This window comes from Trachurus japonicus, chromosome 18 (genome assembly GCF_045865225.1).
Source record: "Trachurus japonicus isolate A0001 chromosome 18, Traja_1.0".
Taxonomy (NCBI): domain Eukaryota; kingdom Metazoa; phylum Chordata; class Actinopteri; order Carangiformes; family Carangidae; genus Trachurus; species Trachurus japonicus.
The window spans coordinates 1,657,929-1,676,653 of NC_140924.1; the positions used below are offsets into that span (position 1 = coordinate 1,657,929).

Here is an 18,725-nt window from a genome sequence, read left to right on the forward strand (position 1 = left end):
TGTGTGTGTGTGTGTGTGTGTGTGTGTGTGTGTGTGTGTGTGTGTGTGTGTGCAGTGACAGACTGGCTGTAACAGACAACATGGCAAAATACATCCCTGCCCAGCCAAGAATAAAAAATCAAGCGTAGCGTTAGTTCTGGCAGGCCACGACGTCAAGCTCTAATCAGCACAGCGTAGCTGTTATCACCGGTGCAGACCAGCTGATGTCTCAGCTGACTCCCCGTGGCTGCTTCCTATTGGGCAATTGCATTCAGAGCGCGCTATTTAAACTGCTCTAGCAATTTTATGCCAAACAACAAAGCACCAGGCCCCGATGGCTTCCCTGCTGAGTTCTACAAACACTTCTGGCCCTCATTAGCCCCATTATTCATCAGAGCAATAACTGAAATAAAACAAAACTCAAGATTCCCAGTACACATGAACACAGCTCTAATCTCACTCCTCCCTAAACCAAATAAAGATCATACCTTGCCGTCAAACTACCGCCCCATCTCACTGATCAATGTAGATATGAAAATTATCAGTAAAGCTCTCGCTCACAGAATCGAAAAAGTTACTCCATACATAATACACCTAGATCAGACAGGTTTCATTAAAGGTAGACACGCATCAAATAACACCCGTAGATTGTTCAATCTAATTCACTACTCATCGTTACAACAACAAGACACCATCATAACCACCTTAGACGCAGAAAAAGCTTTTGACAGGGTAAACTGGACATTTCTATTCAATACACTACAGCGGTTTGGCTTTGGGGAATCATTTATTAACTGGATCAAGATTTTGTACACTTCACCTTCAGCCACCGTCATCACTAATGGTCTAATATCACAAAGCTTCACACTACACAGGGGGACTAGGCAAGGATGCCCACTCTCTCCCTCTTTATTCACCATTTTCATTGAGCCTCTAGCAATAGCCATTCGTCAGAATCCCCATATTAAAGGAATACAAACACCCAAAACACATCATAAGATTAGCTTGTATGCGGACGACATTTTACTTTTTTTTCAATCTCCAAAATCATCTCTCCAGGAAACAATAAAACTCATTGAATCATTCTCTAAAATCTCTGATTACTCAATAAACTGGAATAAATCATCCATCCTCCCTTTACACAACACCAGGTGGGATGCGGCAGTCCAGGTATCACAAATTCCGTTATGCACAGGTCACATCACATATCTAGGCATTAACATCTCCCCCAGGCTGTCAGAGCTGAATGGACTCAATTTCACCCCACTACTCAAAACAATAGATGACGACCTCCACCGCTGGATGAATTTACCTTTATCCATCCTGGGCAGAATAGGACTCGTTAAAATGACAACTCTTCCTAAAATAAATTACCTCCTTTCAATGATTCCAACTCACCCGACTCTGACTTGGTTCAACTCTCTAAATTCAATAATCACCAAATTCTACTGGAAAAATAAAACCCCAAGAATAAAATTGACCACACTCCAAAAACCCAAACTACAAGGTGGATTAGATGCACCACACTTCTATTTTTACTCTCTGGCAAATCAACTGCAGTATATATACAAATGGACACACCCCAGTCACTCAGATCATACCTGGCTAGACATAGAACAGACACTTTGTAAAGACATTCAGATCTCAGATATTCCATTTCTCAGCCAATCAATCAAACGTCACCCATGTTTCAAAGCGTTAACAATAGCTTCAGCTCTGACAGCCTGGTGGAAATTTCATAAAATCACTAACTCCACTCTTTCACCATCAAACTTCACCCCAATTTGGAACAATCCGGATCTAACCAGCAACAAAAAAACACTTAACTTCCGCACATGGGCAGAAAAGGGCATCACACACTTTAAGCCCTTATGAAATCACGCCTTCTAAATTCTATTACTCCATTAATGAATCTGTTACCTATAGGGTCCTGCCATCAGTCAATGGTCAGAGTTAGTCCCCTGTCACAAAAAAACATGCTTGGGCGCCGTTGGGCTGCTGGTGCCACCCTACCACCGGGCTTAAAGGGATAGTTCAACATTTTGGCAAACTGGCCCATTGCCATAATCCCTATAGTCATAGCAGTAGGTTCGTTACCTTTAATTGTCGGTGCAAGCTATTTTTAGAACGGCGGAGCAGAGCCGTGAGCTGCTCAGAGCTACGCTACGGAGGCTCATGGGATTTCTTGGTTTCCCTCATCAAACTCATCAAATACGCAATCCAACAACTCCACAACGCTCTGGTGGACAAGCTGGTGCACATTCACCACGTTATGAGATAATAACACAAAGTTACCACACAGAGTTGTTTTAGAGGGAAATACAGAGACTGATGATGAAAAACTGTCCCTGAAGGCAACGTGCATCAGCGGTTTTGCATGAATTTCCCTCTAAAACAACTCTGTGTGGTAACATTGTGTTATTATCTCATAGCGTGGTGAATGTGCAGCTCACAACTTGTCCACCAGAGCGTTGTGGAGTTGTTGGATTGTGTATTTGATGAGGGAAACCAAGAAATCCCATGAGCCTCCGTAGCAGCTCGCGGCTCTGCTCCGCCGTTCTAAAAATAGCTTACACCCACAATTAAAGGTAACAAGCCTACTGCTAAAACTATAGGGATTATGGCAATGGGCCAATTTGCCAAAATGTTGAACTATCCCTTTAACAAGTTTTTTGGAATCCTGTATATAGTACTAGTAAATAGTATAGTAATTACTAGACATTGTGTCACTACCACTATTACCATACCTCACTTTTTATCTACTTTACTTATAGTGTTGATATAACTGGTTATTTCTGGTATTAACTTCATTATTAATGGTCTGTAATTTACAGGATAACCAAAAGACATCTAATGAAGCCGAAACAATCATGATTTTATGATTTTTTTTGTCATAATGCAGGTGGTGATTTAAGGCAACTGGACCATCTGTCACAGAGGAAGACTCCTGTCCTGCAGTGTGTGAGCCCCACACTGCTGTCAGAGGATTCTGACACATGAACAGTGAACACACACCCTTTCTTTGTATTTTTGGGTTAGGGCTTTTTTGCTTGTGATTGATATTTAAAATGGTTCAAATCATACAGTAGATGACCTTGTACTTTTGTATTGCTTATTGAAGTAGATCAAAAAATGTTTTGAATAAATTAATGTTGTCAAACATTAACATAGGCTTGTAGTCCAGTTCCATTATTAGGTAAATTCTCAGTGATCCTAGTGGTCTGTTAGGAAAGTGTAATCTTGAAATTGAATGATGATGTCATATTTCAATGTTTAAATATTTTAATGAAATGTTACAACATTACCTTTGTGGATTTTTTTTTTTCAAAGCATGTTATTGAGTCCCTAAGTATTGTCATTCTGGAAACATTAAAAACTGTCAGCTGTAACCCTTTGCAAGAATATTTGGGCATAATGTTGTAGCAATATTTTCATTTGTAACATTGTAAGAAGGTTATCACATATCATTCTTGGGATGTTTTTAGAGAACGTTCCTCCAGAACATTCTGGGAACTTAAAGAAAACTTCCTGCTAGAACATCATTAAAACATTAGGGAATAATGTTATAGCATTGTTTTCTTTCAACATTTTAAGAAGGTTATCATAAAACATTTTTAAGATGTTTTCAGAGAACGTTCCTCCAGAACGTTCTGGGATCTTAAAGAAAACTTCCCGCTAAAAACATTCTAACAACATTATAGGTAACATTGTCAGAATGTTTTTAGAACAAAACATTTCTAGCTGGGATGTTTGTCCGATCACCTGCCTGTGCTGTTTACTTTATTGCTGCCTGGCTCGGCGGACAAACCTACTGCCCCTGCGCGCCGTCGGCGCGCTATCACTCCTATGACTGCTACACAGTTTTCTGCCGCTTTTATTGACTCTCCATTATATGCGCTGGACAATAATTGCCTTCTTAATGCTGATGACATATTGCTCCTTTTTAACTCCACTTGCTCTGAGATCTTGGACTCTGTCGCCCCTCTCAGATTAAAGCGCACCAAACCATCTAGTCAGCCATGGTTAAACGAAGAGACTCGCGCCCTCAGGCGCGCATGTAGGCGCGCTGAAAGAAAATTGAAAAAAGACGGGCTCCTTGTCTCTCGACAGATTCTCCGTTGTTGCCTGCTTGACTACCAGAGAGCGGTCAAAACTGCCAAAGCGGCCTACTTCTCTGCCATAGTCTCCAACAACAGCCACAAGCCCCAAGTTTTGTTTAATGTTCTTAACTCCCTTATCAACCCTTGTGATGTCCCTTCCCTTGTGCCAACGCCTTCCCTCTGTAATGACTTTTTTCTTTTAATAAAAGCCTCAGCCCTCGCACCCACCCAGTCCTGTGCCAGGCCCAGCCTAGATTTTCCCACCCTCTGCTCTGCTACGCTTGACCATTTTGAGCCCCTGTCCCTCGCCCAACTTTCAGATGTTGTTTTTCATCTACGGCCTACTAGATCCCCCTCAGACACTATACCCCCCAATCTTCTCAGGGAAGTTTTTGATTCGGTTGGTGACAGTATTCGACTGCTGATAAACACCAGCCTTGGATCAGGCTGTGTCCCCCTGGCCTTTAAGCATGCCGTGGTCAACCCCTAATCAAAAAGAAAAATCTGGATCCCTCCACCCTTTCCAATTATAGGCCCATATCCAAGGTCTTAGAGAGAGCAGTATATGATCAACTTCAGTCTTTTTTAACTCAGCACAACATTCATGAAAAATTTCAGTCTGGCTTCAAACCTAAACACAGTACTGAAACTGCCCTGCTGCGAGTTTTTAATGATCTGATTTTAGCTGCAGATTCAGGTACCTCTGTCATTCTGGTACTTTTATGTCACAGGACAGTTGGGACTGGTTTTATTGATTGTTTTGTTGTGTATATTTTAGTAGAGATTTTATGCATGTTTTTATTCTCTTGTGTGTTTTAGTTACATTAACTGTGTTTTCCCACTGCCTGTGAACCCACCATCTTGATGAAATGCACTGCACCTGCGAGGCTCTCCTGTTCATCTACAGACCAATCATCGGCGGAGGAGGAGGGCCCGGACCGGAAAAAGACCGGAAACAAAAGACCGCGGAGCACCAGAACACAAGTAGAGCTTGGCTGGAGAAGTTGCCACGGGGAGACCGGACACTCGAGTCGGACGAGGAGAGAGACGAAAGGAAATCCAGACGTTACGACGTGTAACACTCGCAGCGGCAGGGCTCTAACGCTCTGCCTCGTGTGTGAGTACCCTTTTGGGATATTAGTAACGTTCTGGTGTAGAGATCGCTAAGAGAGCTTTGCTCATTTTGAACGTGTATACTGGCAGTGATCTCGTGTGTTACAGGTGGCCCTCCAAAGAAGGACGAGGCGTTGCACACGAGTCTCCCCTCCAATCCCACTCGCCTCCAATCCCACTTGCCATCCCGGTCTGGCTGAATCCTTTTAAACAGAGACTGCTCGTTTTATGGATTTTACCCCTGTTGGCTTTTTAACCCTTTTAACTGGACTGCAGCTGTTTTAGAGGGTTTTTATCAACTGGGTCTTATTGTCATTTTAAACTGTAAATAAACCTTGTACATGCATTGGCATCTGCGCCCTCTGTTTTTTATCTCCACTGACAGTGTGCTCCCACCCGATCGTAAGAATCTGCATATAATCCATAAACATTTATTATTCAATCTTTATTCACTATCCACTCCTTACATTTAGACCTGTCAGCCGCCTTCGATACAGTCGACCACACAATCCTTTTACATCGCCTTGAGCAGTCCGTGGGCATTACAGGCTCCGCCCTTAGCTGGTTCAAGTCCTATCTGACCAACCAGACTTTTTCTGTGAAATCAGGTCACTTTTCTTCTCCCTCAGCCCCACTGACCCGTGGTGTCCCCCAAGGGTCCATTTTGGGCCCTGTTCTTTTTCTGTTGTATATGCTGCCATTAGGGGATGTTTTCAGGAAGCACAAGATCCCCTTCCACTGTTTTGCTGATGACGTCCAGATTTATTTTCCCCTTAGCTCCTTCAGCAAGGACGCTTTGCAACCCCTACTTGACTGTCTGAGTGACGTCAAGTCTTGGATGAGCTCAAACTTTTTAAATCTCAATGAGTCCAAGACAGAGGTTATTTTGTTCAGAGGCAACATGTCCCCGGACAGCTCCACAGATTTCTTGAGTCCCTTGAACCCTAAAATTAAATCTGCTGTTAAGAATCTTGGTGTAGTCTTCGACAGCCAATTCAAACTAGCTAAACAGATCAGTGCTGTCGTTAAAGCTAGCTTCTTCCAGCTACGTCTTCTAGCCAAGACCAAGTCTTATTCCTCTGCTGCAGACTTTGAAAGGGTGATCCACGCCTTCATAACCACTAGATTAGATGATTGTAATTCACTGTATGTTGGTCTGGATCAGTCCTCCCTCAATCATCTGCAGCTTGTCCAGAACGCCGCCGCCCACCTCCTCACTGGCAAGAAAAAACGAGACCACATCAAGCCAGTCTTAGCATCCCTCCACTGGCTCCCGGTCCGTCTTCGTATCGATTTTAAACTTCTTTTAATTGTTTTTAAAGCACTTAACAGTCTGGCCCCATTGTACCTCTCCGAGCTCCTTGTGCGCCACACCCCAACCAGAACCCTAAGGTCGTCTGACCAGCTACTTCTGGTGGTGCCAAAAACCAGACTTAAGTCTCGTGGCGACAGAGCCTTCGCAGCAGCCGCCCCCAGGCTCTGGAATAGCCTCCCCCTCCACATCCGGTCCTCCCAGTCCCTGGAGACTTTTAAATCGTCCTTAAAAACCCACCTTTTCCACCTGGCGCATCATTCAGCCTGATTTTATGTTTACCCCGTGGGTTTTTCTCTCCTTTTTATCTTTTTATCTGTCTCATGATTACCTGCACTGTTTACTTTGTCGTACTTAGTTTTACATCTATTGTATTAGCTGCTACTGATGTTACTAACCTATTATTGTTGCTGCTGCACTAACTTATTATTGTAGTTTTGTGTCTGTCTACCCTCCTATGTGCAGCACTTTGGTCGACTGCTGTCGTTTTAAATGTGCTATACAAATAAATGCTGACTTGACTTGACTTGACTTGACATCACACGTAACAGCTTGGCCTGATGGTTTTATATCGCAAAGCAAAGCAGCAGAGTAAAAGACAATGGTATTGCTGCTACCTGTGCGCACTGCGCAGTTCTCAATTTCAAGGGCAAGATGGCGTGGCTTGACCTTGAACACGTTTATTATTTCATCAGAGTCCAGTTGCTCCGCAAGCTCTTTTTCAAACATGAGCAACCAGACAGGTCAGTAGGCTGCCAGGTGCGGGTGTCGCAACGCCTGATGGCACTTCTTACGAACTGATTGACTGATCGATAACATGTTAGTAAGACTATAACAAAAACAAAAAATGCATCAGACACCCGTGGCTACGCCATTGGCTCGACTACAGCAGCTCAGGGAGATGGCAGAGTTTGACCCGCTGGTTCCAGTCACAGTGGTGTCATAGGTGGCTCTTCACGTCTCCGAAAACGTTGGAGCAAGTTTACAAAAAGGTGTTATTTGGATAAACTGACATATTACAGATCAAAAAGACCAGGGCCTCTTTTTGGTGCCAGTCTGTCACTGTGTGTGTGTGTCTCTGTGTCCCAGCAGCAGCAGAGCGGAGCCAGAGTCGTCTGCCTGGTAACAGGTGACACTCAGGTCATGTGACTCCGCCCTGGTCTTTTTCCAGCAGCTCTCAGTCAGACAGAGTCAGTGTTGGTCAACACACGAACATGGATTCAACCTGTCTGAGCCTCGTCCTGCTCCTCAGCGCCGTCTCCACAGCAGGTAGGATCAATACTCTGATCTATCGACACATCTAGACACTATACTGATCAATACTCTGATCTATCAACACATCTAGACACTATACTGATCAATACTCTGATCTATCAACACATCTAGACACTATACTGATCAATACTCTGATCTATCAACACATCTATACTGATCAATACTCTGTTCTATCAACACATCTAGAACCTATACTGATCAATACTCTGATCTATCGACACATCTATACTGATCAATACTCTGTTCTATCAACACATCTAGACACTATACTGATCAATACTCTGATCTAAACACACATCTAGACACTATACTGATCAATACTCTGATCTAAACACACATCTAGACACTATACCGATCAATACTCTGATCTATCGACACATCTAGACACTATACCGATCAATACTCTGATCTATCAACACATCTAGACACTATACTGATCAATACTCTGATCTATCAACACATCTAGACACTATACTGATCAATACTCTGATCTAAACACATCTAGACACTATACCGATCAATACTCTGATCTATCGACACATCTAGACACTATACTGATCAATACTCTGATCTATCAACACATCTAGACACTATACCGATCAATACTCTGATCTATCGACACATCTAGACACTATACCGATCAATACTCTGATCTATCGACACATCTAGACACTATACCGATCAATACTCTGATCTATCGACACATCTAGACACTATACCGATCAATACTCTGATCTATCGACACATCTAGACACTATACTGATCAATACTCTGATCTATCAACACATCTAGACACTATACCGATCAATACTCTGATCTATCGACACATCTAGACACTATACTGATCAATACTCTGATCTAAACACATCTAGACACTATACTGATCAATACTCTGATCTAAACACACATCTAGACACTATACTGATCAATACTCTGATCTATCGACACATCTAGACACTATACTGATCAATACTCTGATCTAAACACATCTAGACACTATACCGATCAATACTCTGATCTATCGACACATCTAGACACTATACTGATCAATACTCTGATCTATCAACACATCTAGACACTATACCGATCAATACTCTGATCTAAACACATCTAGACACTATACTGATCAATACTCTGATCTATCAACACATCTAGACACTATACTGATCAATACTCTGATCTATCAACACATCTAGACACTATACCGATCAATACTCTGATCTATCAACACATCTAGACACTATACTGATCAATACTCTGATCTAAACACATCTAGACACTATACTGATCAATACTCTGATCTATCAACACATCTAGACACTATACTGATCAATACTCTGATCTATCGACACATCTAGACACTATACTGATCAATACTCTGATCTATCAACACATCTAGACACTATACTGATCAATACTCTGATCTAAACACATCTAGACACTATACCGATCAATACTCTGATCTATCAACACATCTAGACACTATACTGATCAATACTCTGATCTATCAACACATCTAGACACTATACTGATCAATACTCTGATCTAAACACATCTAGACACTATACTGATCAATACTCTGATCTATCAACACATCTAGACACTATACTGATCAATACTCTGATCTATCGACACATCTAGACACTATACTGATCAATACTCTGATCTAAACACATCTAGACACTATACTGATCAATACTCTGATCTATCAACACATCTAGACACTATACTGATCAATACTCTGATCTATCAACACATCTAGACACTATACCGATCAATACTCTGATCTATCAACACATCTAGACACTATACTGATCAATACTCTGATCTATCAGCACATCTAGACACTATACCGATCAATACTCTGATCTATCGACACATCTAGACACTATACTGATCAATACTCTGATCTATCAACACATCTAGACACTATACTGATCAATACTCTGATCTAAACACATCTAGACACTATACTGATCAATACTCTGATCTATCAACACATCTAGACACTATACTGATCAATACTCTGATCTATCAACACATCTAGACACTATACTGATCAATACTCTGATCTATCAACACATCTAGAAACTATACCGATCAATACTCTGATCTATCGACACATCTAGACACTATACTGATCAATACTCTGATCTATCAACACATCTAGACACTATACTGATCAATACTCTGATCTATCGACACATCTAGACACTATACTGATCAATACTCTGATCTATCAACACATCTAGACACTATACTGATCAATACTCTGATCTAAACACATCTAGACACTATACTGATCAATACTCTGATCTATCAACACATCTAGACACTATACTGATCAATACTCTGATCTATCAACACATCTAGACACTATACTGATCAATACTCTGATCTAAACACATCTAGACACTATACTGATCAATACTCTGATCTATCAACACATCTAGACACTATACTGATCAATACTCTGATCTATCGACACATCTAGACACTATACTGATCAATACTCTGATCTATCGACACATCTAGACACTATACTGATCAATACTCTGATCTAAACACATCTAGACACTATACTGATCAATACTCTGATCTATCAACACATCTAGACACTATACTGATCAATACTCTGATCTATCAACACATCTAGACACTATACTGATCAATACTCTGATCTATCAACACATCTAGAAACTATACCGATCAATACTCTGATCTATCGACACATCTAGACACTATACTGATCAATACTCTGATCTATCAACACATCTAGACACTATACTGATCAATACTCTGATCTAAACACATCTAGACACTATACCGATCAATACTCTGATCTATCAACACATCTAGACACTATACTGATCAATACTCTGATCTATCGACACATCTAGACACTATACTGATCAATACTCTGATCTATCGACACATCTAGACACTATACTGATCAATACTCTGATCTAAACACATCTAGACACTATACTGATCAATACTCTGATCTATCAACACATCTAGACACTATACTGATCAATACTCTGATCTATCAACACATCTAGACACTATACTGATCAATACTCTGATCTATCAACACATCTAGACACTATACTGATCAATACTCTGATCTATCAACACATCTAGACACTATACTGATCAATACTCTGATCTATCAACACATCTAGACACTATACCGATCAATACTCTGACCTATCAACACATCTAGACAATATACTGATCAATACTCTGATCTATCAACACATCTAGACACTATACTGATCAATACTCTGATCTATCAACACATCTAGACACTATACCGATCAATACTCTGATCTATCGACACATCTAGACACTATACCGATCAATACTCTGATCTATCGACACATCTAGACACTATACCGATCAATACTCTGATCTATCGACACATCTAGACACTATACTGATCAATACTCTGATCTAAACACATCTAGACACTATACTGATCAATACTCTGATCTATCAACACATCTAGACACTATACTGATCAATACTCTGATCTATCAACACATCTAGACACTATACTGATCAATACTCTGATCTATCAACACATCTAGACACTATACTGATCAATACTCTGATCTATCAACACATCTAGACACTATACCGATCAATACTCTGATCTAAACACATCTAGACACTATACTGATCAATACTCTGATCTATCAACACATCTAGACACTATACTGATCAATACTCTGATCTATCAACACATCTAGACACTATACTGATCAATACTCTGATCTATCAACACATCTAGACACTATACTGATCAATACTCTGATCTATCAACACATCTAGACACTATACTGATCAATACTCTGATCTATCAACACATCTAGACACTATACCGATCAATACTCTGACCTATCAACACATCTAGACAATATACCGATCAATACTCTGATCTATCAACACATCTAGACACTATACTGATCAATACTCTGATCTATCAACACATCTAGACAATATACTGATCAATACTCTGATCTATCAACACATCTAGACACTATACTGATCAATACTCTGATCTATCAACACATCTAGACAATATACTGATCAATACTCTGATCTATCAACACATCTAGACAATATACTGATCAATACTCTGATCTATCAACACATCTAGACAATATACTGATCAATACTCTGATCTATCAACACATCTAGACACTATACTGATCAATACTCTGATCTATCAACACATCTAGACAATATACTGATCAATACTCTGATCTATCAACACATCTAGACACTATACTGATCAATACTCTGATCTATCAACACATCTAGACACTATACTGATCAATACTCTGATCTATCAACACATCTAGACACTATACCGATCAATACTCTGATCACAGATGAACTCAGTGATAATTCTCTGACTCTGCTCCACAGATGGATTCTTGGTATATGACGTGTCTCGTTGTGACTTTAACTCCACTGATCTGAGCGGTGTCACCTACATCTACTCCACCTACTACAACAAACTGGAGATCACCAGGTTTGACAGCAGAGTGGACAAGTTCGTAGGATACACTGAGTACGGAGTGAAGACCGCTGAGGGCTGGAACAAAGGTCCAGAGCTGGTTCAGATGAGAGCTCAGAGGGAGAGATACTGTCTGCACAACGATGCCCTTTACTACCAGTCTGTTCTGACTAAGTCAGGTGAGTGTGTTTGTGACATCATCACGTTACAGCTCAGTGTGTTTGTGACATCATCACGTTACGGCTCAGTGTGTTTGTGACATCATCATCACGTTACAACTCAGTGTGTTTGTGACATCATCACGTTACAGCTCAGTGTGTTTGTGACATCATCACGTTACAGCTCAGTGTGTTTGTGATCTATCAGCTTCTGTCTCCACCTGCTGGAGAAACTCAGTCACTGCAGCTGCTGCTCAGCTGTTGCTGTCAATAGAAGCAGTTAATGATCTAACTTTTGATCACAATCCGTTATTGATCACTATTCTATTCTATTCTGTTCTGATAATCAGTATTGATGACACTGTCTGGATGTGATTGTATTCTACATTTATAGACCATGACTGAGATTATTGATCAGTGCTTCCTTCCTACCTCATACTCATCACTCAAGTAACAGTCTGATGTCGACCAACAACTGACACTGAAATAATAATAATGACAATAATAATAATATCAATATTGATCATTGACCTGTTCCAGTTCGGCCCTACGTGGTCCTGAGCTCCACCACCCCCCCCTCTGGGAACCATCCTGCCATGTTGGTCTGCAGCGTCTTCGACTTCTACCCCAAACAGATCAGAGTGAGCTGGATCAGAGACGGACAGGAAGTGAACTCTGATGTCACTTCCACCGAGGAGCTGGCAGACGCCGACTGGTACTACCAGATCCACTCCCACCTGGAGTACACACCCAGGTGAGTCCAGGTCCAGGTCCAGGTCTAGGTACTACCAGATCCACTCCCACCTGGAGTACACACCCAGGTGAGTCCAGGTCCAGGTCTAGGTCTAGGTACTACCAGATCCACTCCCACCTGGAGTACACACCCAGGTGAGTCCAGGTCCAGGTCCAGGTCTAGGTACTACCAGATCCACTCCCACCTGGAGTACACACCCAGGTGAGTCCAGGTCCAGGTCCAGGTCTAGGTACTACCAGATCCACTCCCACCTGGAGTACACACCCAGGTGAGTCCAGGTCCAGGTCTAGGTCTAGGTACTACCAGATCCACTCCCACCTGGAGTACACACCCAGGTGAGTCCAGGTCCAGGTCCAGGTCTAGGTACTACCAGATCCACTCCCACCTGGAGTACACACCCAGGTGAGTCCAGGTCCAGGTCTAGGTCTAGGTACTACCAGATCCACTCCCACCTGGAGTACACACCCAGGTGAGTCCAGGTCCAGGTCTAGGTCTAGGTACTACCAGATCCACTCCCACCTGGAGTACACACCCAGGTGAGTCCAGGTCCAGGTCCAGGTCTAGGTACTACCAGATCCACTCCCACCTGGAGTACACACCCAGGTGAGTCCAGGTCCAGGTCCAGGTCTAGGTACTACCAGATCCACTCCCACCTGGAGTACACACCCAGGTGAGTCCAGGTCCAGGTCCAGGTCTAGGTACTACCAGATCCACTCCCACCTGGAGTACACACCCAGGTGAGTCCAGGTCCAGGTCTAGGTCTAGGTACTACCAGATCCACTCCCACCTGGAGTACACACCCAGGTGAGTCCAGGTCCAGGTCTAGGTCTAGGTACTACCAGATCCACTCCCACCTGGAGTACACACCCAGGTGAGTCCAGGTCCAGGTCTAGGTCTAGGTACTACCAGATCCACTCCCACCTGGAGTACACACCCAGGTGAGTCCAGGTCCAGGTCTAGGTCTAGGTACTACCAGATCCACTCCCACCTGGAGTACACACCCAGGTGAGTCCAGGTCCAGGTCTAGGTCTAGGTACCACCAGATCCACTCCCACCAGGAGGATGTTGTCATGACGATGTGTAAAAACCATCTATTCTAATAAAACTGGTCTGGTTTGTGTTGCAGGTCTGGAGAGAAGATCTCCTGTAAGGTGGAGCACGCCAGTCTGAAGGAACCCATGATCACTGACTGGGGTAAATACCTGTCTGTCTCTACACCTGTCTGTTTCTACCTGTCTGTCTCTATCTATCCATTCACCTTTACAAAGCCGAAAGCTTCTCCAAGATGTTTTCCGTGTTGTGGTTTATAAAGTTTATCCACAGTCTGAGTGTTAACAGCTCTGCTCACTCCATCAATCATGTCGGGCAGCTTCATGGGGCTTTGGACTGCTGCCACTGTCTTCCGAATTTTTCGATACAACAGGGCAATGCCTAATCCAATCAGCAGATAGCCTGTTATCATGGTTCAGAATATGTAGATGTGGCAAGGTGAAGAGGGCCCGGGCGGGGATTGCGGGTAAGAGTCACGCGTGCTTGCCAGTCACCCAAAGGGACATCCCCTTTGCCAAGTAGCCAGGGCGCATGATCAATTGGAGGCATAGTGACAGGACCACCACTGTTACATCTCTCCCCCTCTTTTCACAAGCACGTCCTCGTGCTTCCGCGCAGGCTGCCACACATTAGGAATCCATGGACCCACCCCTAGTGCTACATGGATCCTGCCAACAACGTCAGAATGTGGCAAGGTGAAGAGGGCCGGGGCGGGGATTGAACCCACACCTCCCGGGTAAGAGTCACGCGCGCTTGCCAGTCACCCAAAGGGACATCCCCTTGGCCAAAATAGCCAGGGCGCATGATCAATTGGAGGTTTAGAATATGTAGATGTGGCAAGGTGAAGAGGGCCCGGGCGGGGATTGAACCCACACCTCCCGGGTAAGAGTCACGCGTGCTTGCCAGTCACCCAAAGGGACATCCCCTTGGCCAAGTAGCCAGGGCGCATGATCAATTGGTGGCATAGTGACAGGACCTGTCAACTGTCACATAGAGATCCTCAATGTCCTCAGTGGAAAGAATCGCCAGGCACACGACCCTCCACTTCCCCCACCAGTCCATCATGTAACCAGCGGTGACCGTTCCATCAGGGCAGACAGGTTCCCCCAAACCCGAGCTTCTCGTCGAGAAATTCTGTCAATTGCGTTGAGAGACCAGTTGACCAATTCCATGATTTAAATTTGGAGAGCAATGCGGAGAGATGCTCCCAAAGTTTGAGACAAGACAGAACCGAGACGTGAGAAGCAAAGCAGGGAAGATAAGGGAGAGGGGGAGAGATGCGTCCGCCTTCGCTGAGAGCAGGGAGAGCAGGAGAGTAGGAGAGCTAGTAGCCCCCCTAGCTGTCCTGGATGCTAACTGCTATTGCGGTTAGGGGAATATAGGACCCTCTTTTTGAAAATGGGTCCTATATTCCCCATTTTTACCAAAAAGGGTCCTATGTTCCCCGTTTTTAGCAAAAAGGGTCCTTTTTTAGAAAAAGGGTCCTATGTTCCCCACTGTTGCTGGTCGATGGACTCTCTCTACTTATCTGGACTCTATCTATCAGGCCTGTCTAGCCTCTACCTGGTCTTTTTACTAAACTTAACCAACTCCTTTCTTCATTGCCTAAACCCAACCAATGGGACAATTAGCCTACACTTCTCACTCAAAGTCACAACTCAACTTCTCACTCAAAAATAGGCAAAAATATGCCAAGTCACTCACAACTCCACTTCCAGGTATGGGTACAAAAATTGCATGTTCCCCGGGTCCTTTTGGGGAAAAGTGGGGAACAAAGGACCAATTTTCTAAAAAAGGGTCCTATGTTCCCCGGTCTGGACACAGAGGGGAACATAGGACCCTTTTGGGGAAAAGCGGGGTTGGGTTCTATGTTCCCCTGTCCCATACAAAGTGGGGAACATAGGACCCGGGGGACATAGGGATGATCCCCGGTAGCGGTTAGCGTTCACCGCTACCACCTCTTCCCAGCTCAATGGCCCTCCTACTAGTTACAGCATCACACTGGAGGCTCCTGTTGTTGTTGTTGGTGACGGCCGAGAATCGACCCGCCACTGCAGCGCCTCACTGGGACTGTTTCCTTTTCTTGGCGGCTCTGACTACAGCTGCTGCTGCTATCGGGGGCAGGAGGCTGCACACGGCTTCCACGATGGTGCATTCAGGTTCAGAACATGAAATGATCGATTTAACCATGGAATTTACCAACGCAGACAGGCTAGAAGAGATGCATCGCAAATTCAACCATAAATTATATCCAATGTTCCCTGAATCTGCCAGTGCAGTCGCATCGCAAGCGTTTGTATCGGACTATCGATATGAATCAGTGAATCTTGCCATCCCTAGTCTCTACCTGTCTGTCTCTACCTGTCTGTCCTCAGATCCGTCCATGCCTGAGTCAGAGAGGAACAAAATCGCCATCGGAGCCTCAGGACTGATCCTGGGTCTGATCTTGTCTCTGGCTGGATTCATCTACTACAAGAGGAAGGCCCGAGGTCAGACCAGTTTACACCAGTTTACACCAGTTTAGACCAATTTACACCAGTCTACATCAGTTTATACCAGTTCCCTTCACGTGTCTGTTTCTGACTCTCTCCTTCTCTCTTTTTAAACCAGGACGGATCCTGGTTCCCAGTAACTGAGCCCAGTCCTAGTCCATCCTGGTCCTGGTCTTGGTTCTGGTTCTGGTCCTGGTCTTGATCCTGGTCTTGATCCTGACCCTGGTCCTGGTCTTGATCCTGACCCTGGTCCTGGTCCAGGTCTTGATCCTGTTGCTGCTTCTCAGATGAAGATAAATCAGCTGCTGCTTTAACCTGCTTTGTGTTTCCAGCTCAGACTCTCAGTGCTGCCCCCTGCTGGACTGGATGAACACCTGGTTCTCTAGACCTGGTCCAGACCTGTCCTTTGGTACTCAGCAGGTCTAGAACTGGTGCAGAATAGAATAGAATAGAAACTTTATTGTCCCGCCAAGGCAGGAAAATCATCTTTGGTCACACTTACATAAAAAACACTTGCCAGAAAGACTTACATCAGACAAAACAAGTTAACAATAATCACATACATACATCTGCACTTCAAGATCCCCTTTACTGTGACCTGTTGATTATGGTACTATCATTAAGGATGAAGGAGCCCTTGTAGATCTGTTTCTTTGGCAGAGGTTCTCTATAGCGCCGCCCTGAGGGCAGTAGTTCAACTTCACTGTGTAGGGGTGAGTCTCATCTCTGATTATTGACAGGGCTTTCCTTTGTGCAGCGGTGTTATAGAGGCTGTCTAGTAGTCTTTGTTGATGGCCAACTAGCTTTTGAGCACTGGAATAAGAGAGTAATGACACGCATTGGTCCAATGGAAGCGCCTCCTGATGGCGGAATATGGGTATTGCAAAAGCAGCAGCAGCAGGGTATTGCAAGAGCTGACAACTAATAAACAAATTATAAGTGTAATCTGTTATGACCAAGACACCTAAAAACAAAAACACGGCCGTTTTAATCAATTTACAAGCAAGTGGGCAACACACATACATTGGAGTGAATGGGTTTTCTGGGCACTTTTGCAATACCCATATCCTGCCACTAGGGGCACAAAACCCTTACAGTGCCCCGGGAGTCAATGGAGGTGTCGTTACTCTCTTATTCCAGTGCTTCTAACTAGCTATAACTAGCCATGTTAATGATCCTATTGAGTTTATTTTTGTTTACTGACCTCACACTGTAAACCACAGTTCAGATCTGTGTCTGAATATCTGATCTGGACTCTGGTGTATCATCTGGACTCTGATGGTCCTGGATCTGGTCTAATCTGGAATGATGGTCCTGGACCAGGTCTGATCTGGACTCTGATGGTCCTGGATCAGGTCTAATCTGGAATGATGGTCCTGGACCAGGTCTGATCTGGACTCTGGTTCACTGGTTCTGTTCTATTGGCTCTGGTTTCTGATCCACATGTTTGATTTTGGATTCTATATTTTTCTGCAATAAAAACAACAAAGTAAAAAAAAAAAAAACCTGAGACTCAGTGTCGCTTCACTGTCACATGTCACTACAACATTGTTTGACCACTGAACTTGAACCTCTGGTTCCCTCTTCAGACTTCCACCAATCAAAACCAACAGATATAAACAATCTTTTATCCCAAACTGCTGTCTCCCTCCCCAACTCTAAGAGGAGGATGCAGCTTATTGCACAGCACACTTTAATCTTATAGAGCACTCTGGCCATCTTGGCCTAGTAACAGCACAGTGTGATTAATTTGATCAATTATTAATTGCTTTTGACCGTCAACATCTGCGATCTGTACGTTGTTTACATCAGTGTTTTGTTATATGCTCCCCACTGCCCCATTGGGGATAAATGAAGTAGTTGAATTAAATTGAATGCTGCAGCGCCACCTGCAGGTCTGGATCAGTTACTACACACACGCTGGTGTTTTTACTGTGCCAGTTCCACTTTTATCCCAGTGCCGC

The 18,725-nt window shown here is 43.5% G+C and overlaps 2 protein-coding genes across 2 annotated transcripts in view; one reads left to right on the top strand and one right to left on the bottom strand.

The window, feature by feature from the left end:
- Nucleotides 1-18,725, bottom strand: part of LOC146968260 (beta-enolase) — a 471,092-nt gene that overhangs the window by 79,742 nt on the left and 372,625 nt on the right. The gene's annotated exons all lie outside the window — the stretch shown is intronic.
- Nucleotides 7,584-17,157, top strand: LOC146968264 (H-2 class II histocompatibility antigen, E-S beta chain-like). Its single transcript, XM_085760190.1, has 6 exons — nt 7,584-7,773; nt 12,217-12,486; nt 13,006-13,219; nt 14,346-14,413; nt 16,645-16,758; nt 16,880-17,157. Exons 1-6 carry the CDS (start codon nt 7,719-7,721, stop codon nt 16,903-16,905), a joined length of 747 nt encoding a protein of 248 aa, XP_085616316.1. The 5' UTR covers nt 7,584-7,718; the 3' UTR covers nt 16,906-17,157.

Coding starts and splice junctions, on each gene's coding strand:
- LOC146968264 (XM_085760190.1), top strand. CDS start 7,719: ATGGATTCAACCTGTCTGAGCCTCGTCCTGCTCCTCAGCGCCGTCTCC. Junction 7,774..12,216: donor CAGCGCCGTCTCCACAGCAG/GTAGGATCAATA, acceptor TCTGCTCCACAG/ATGGATTCTTGGTATATGAC. Junction 12,487..13,005: donor GTCTGTTCTGACTAAGTCAG/GTGAGTGTGTTT, acceptor GACCTGTTCCAG/TTCGGCCCTACGTGGTCCTG.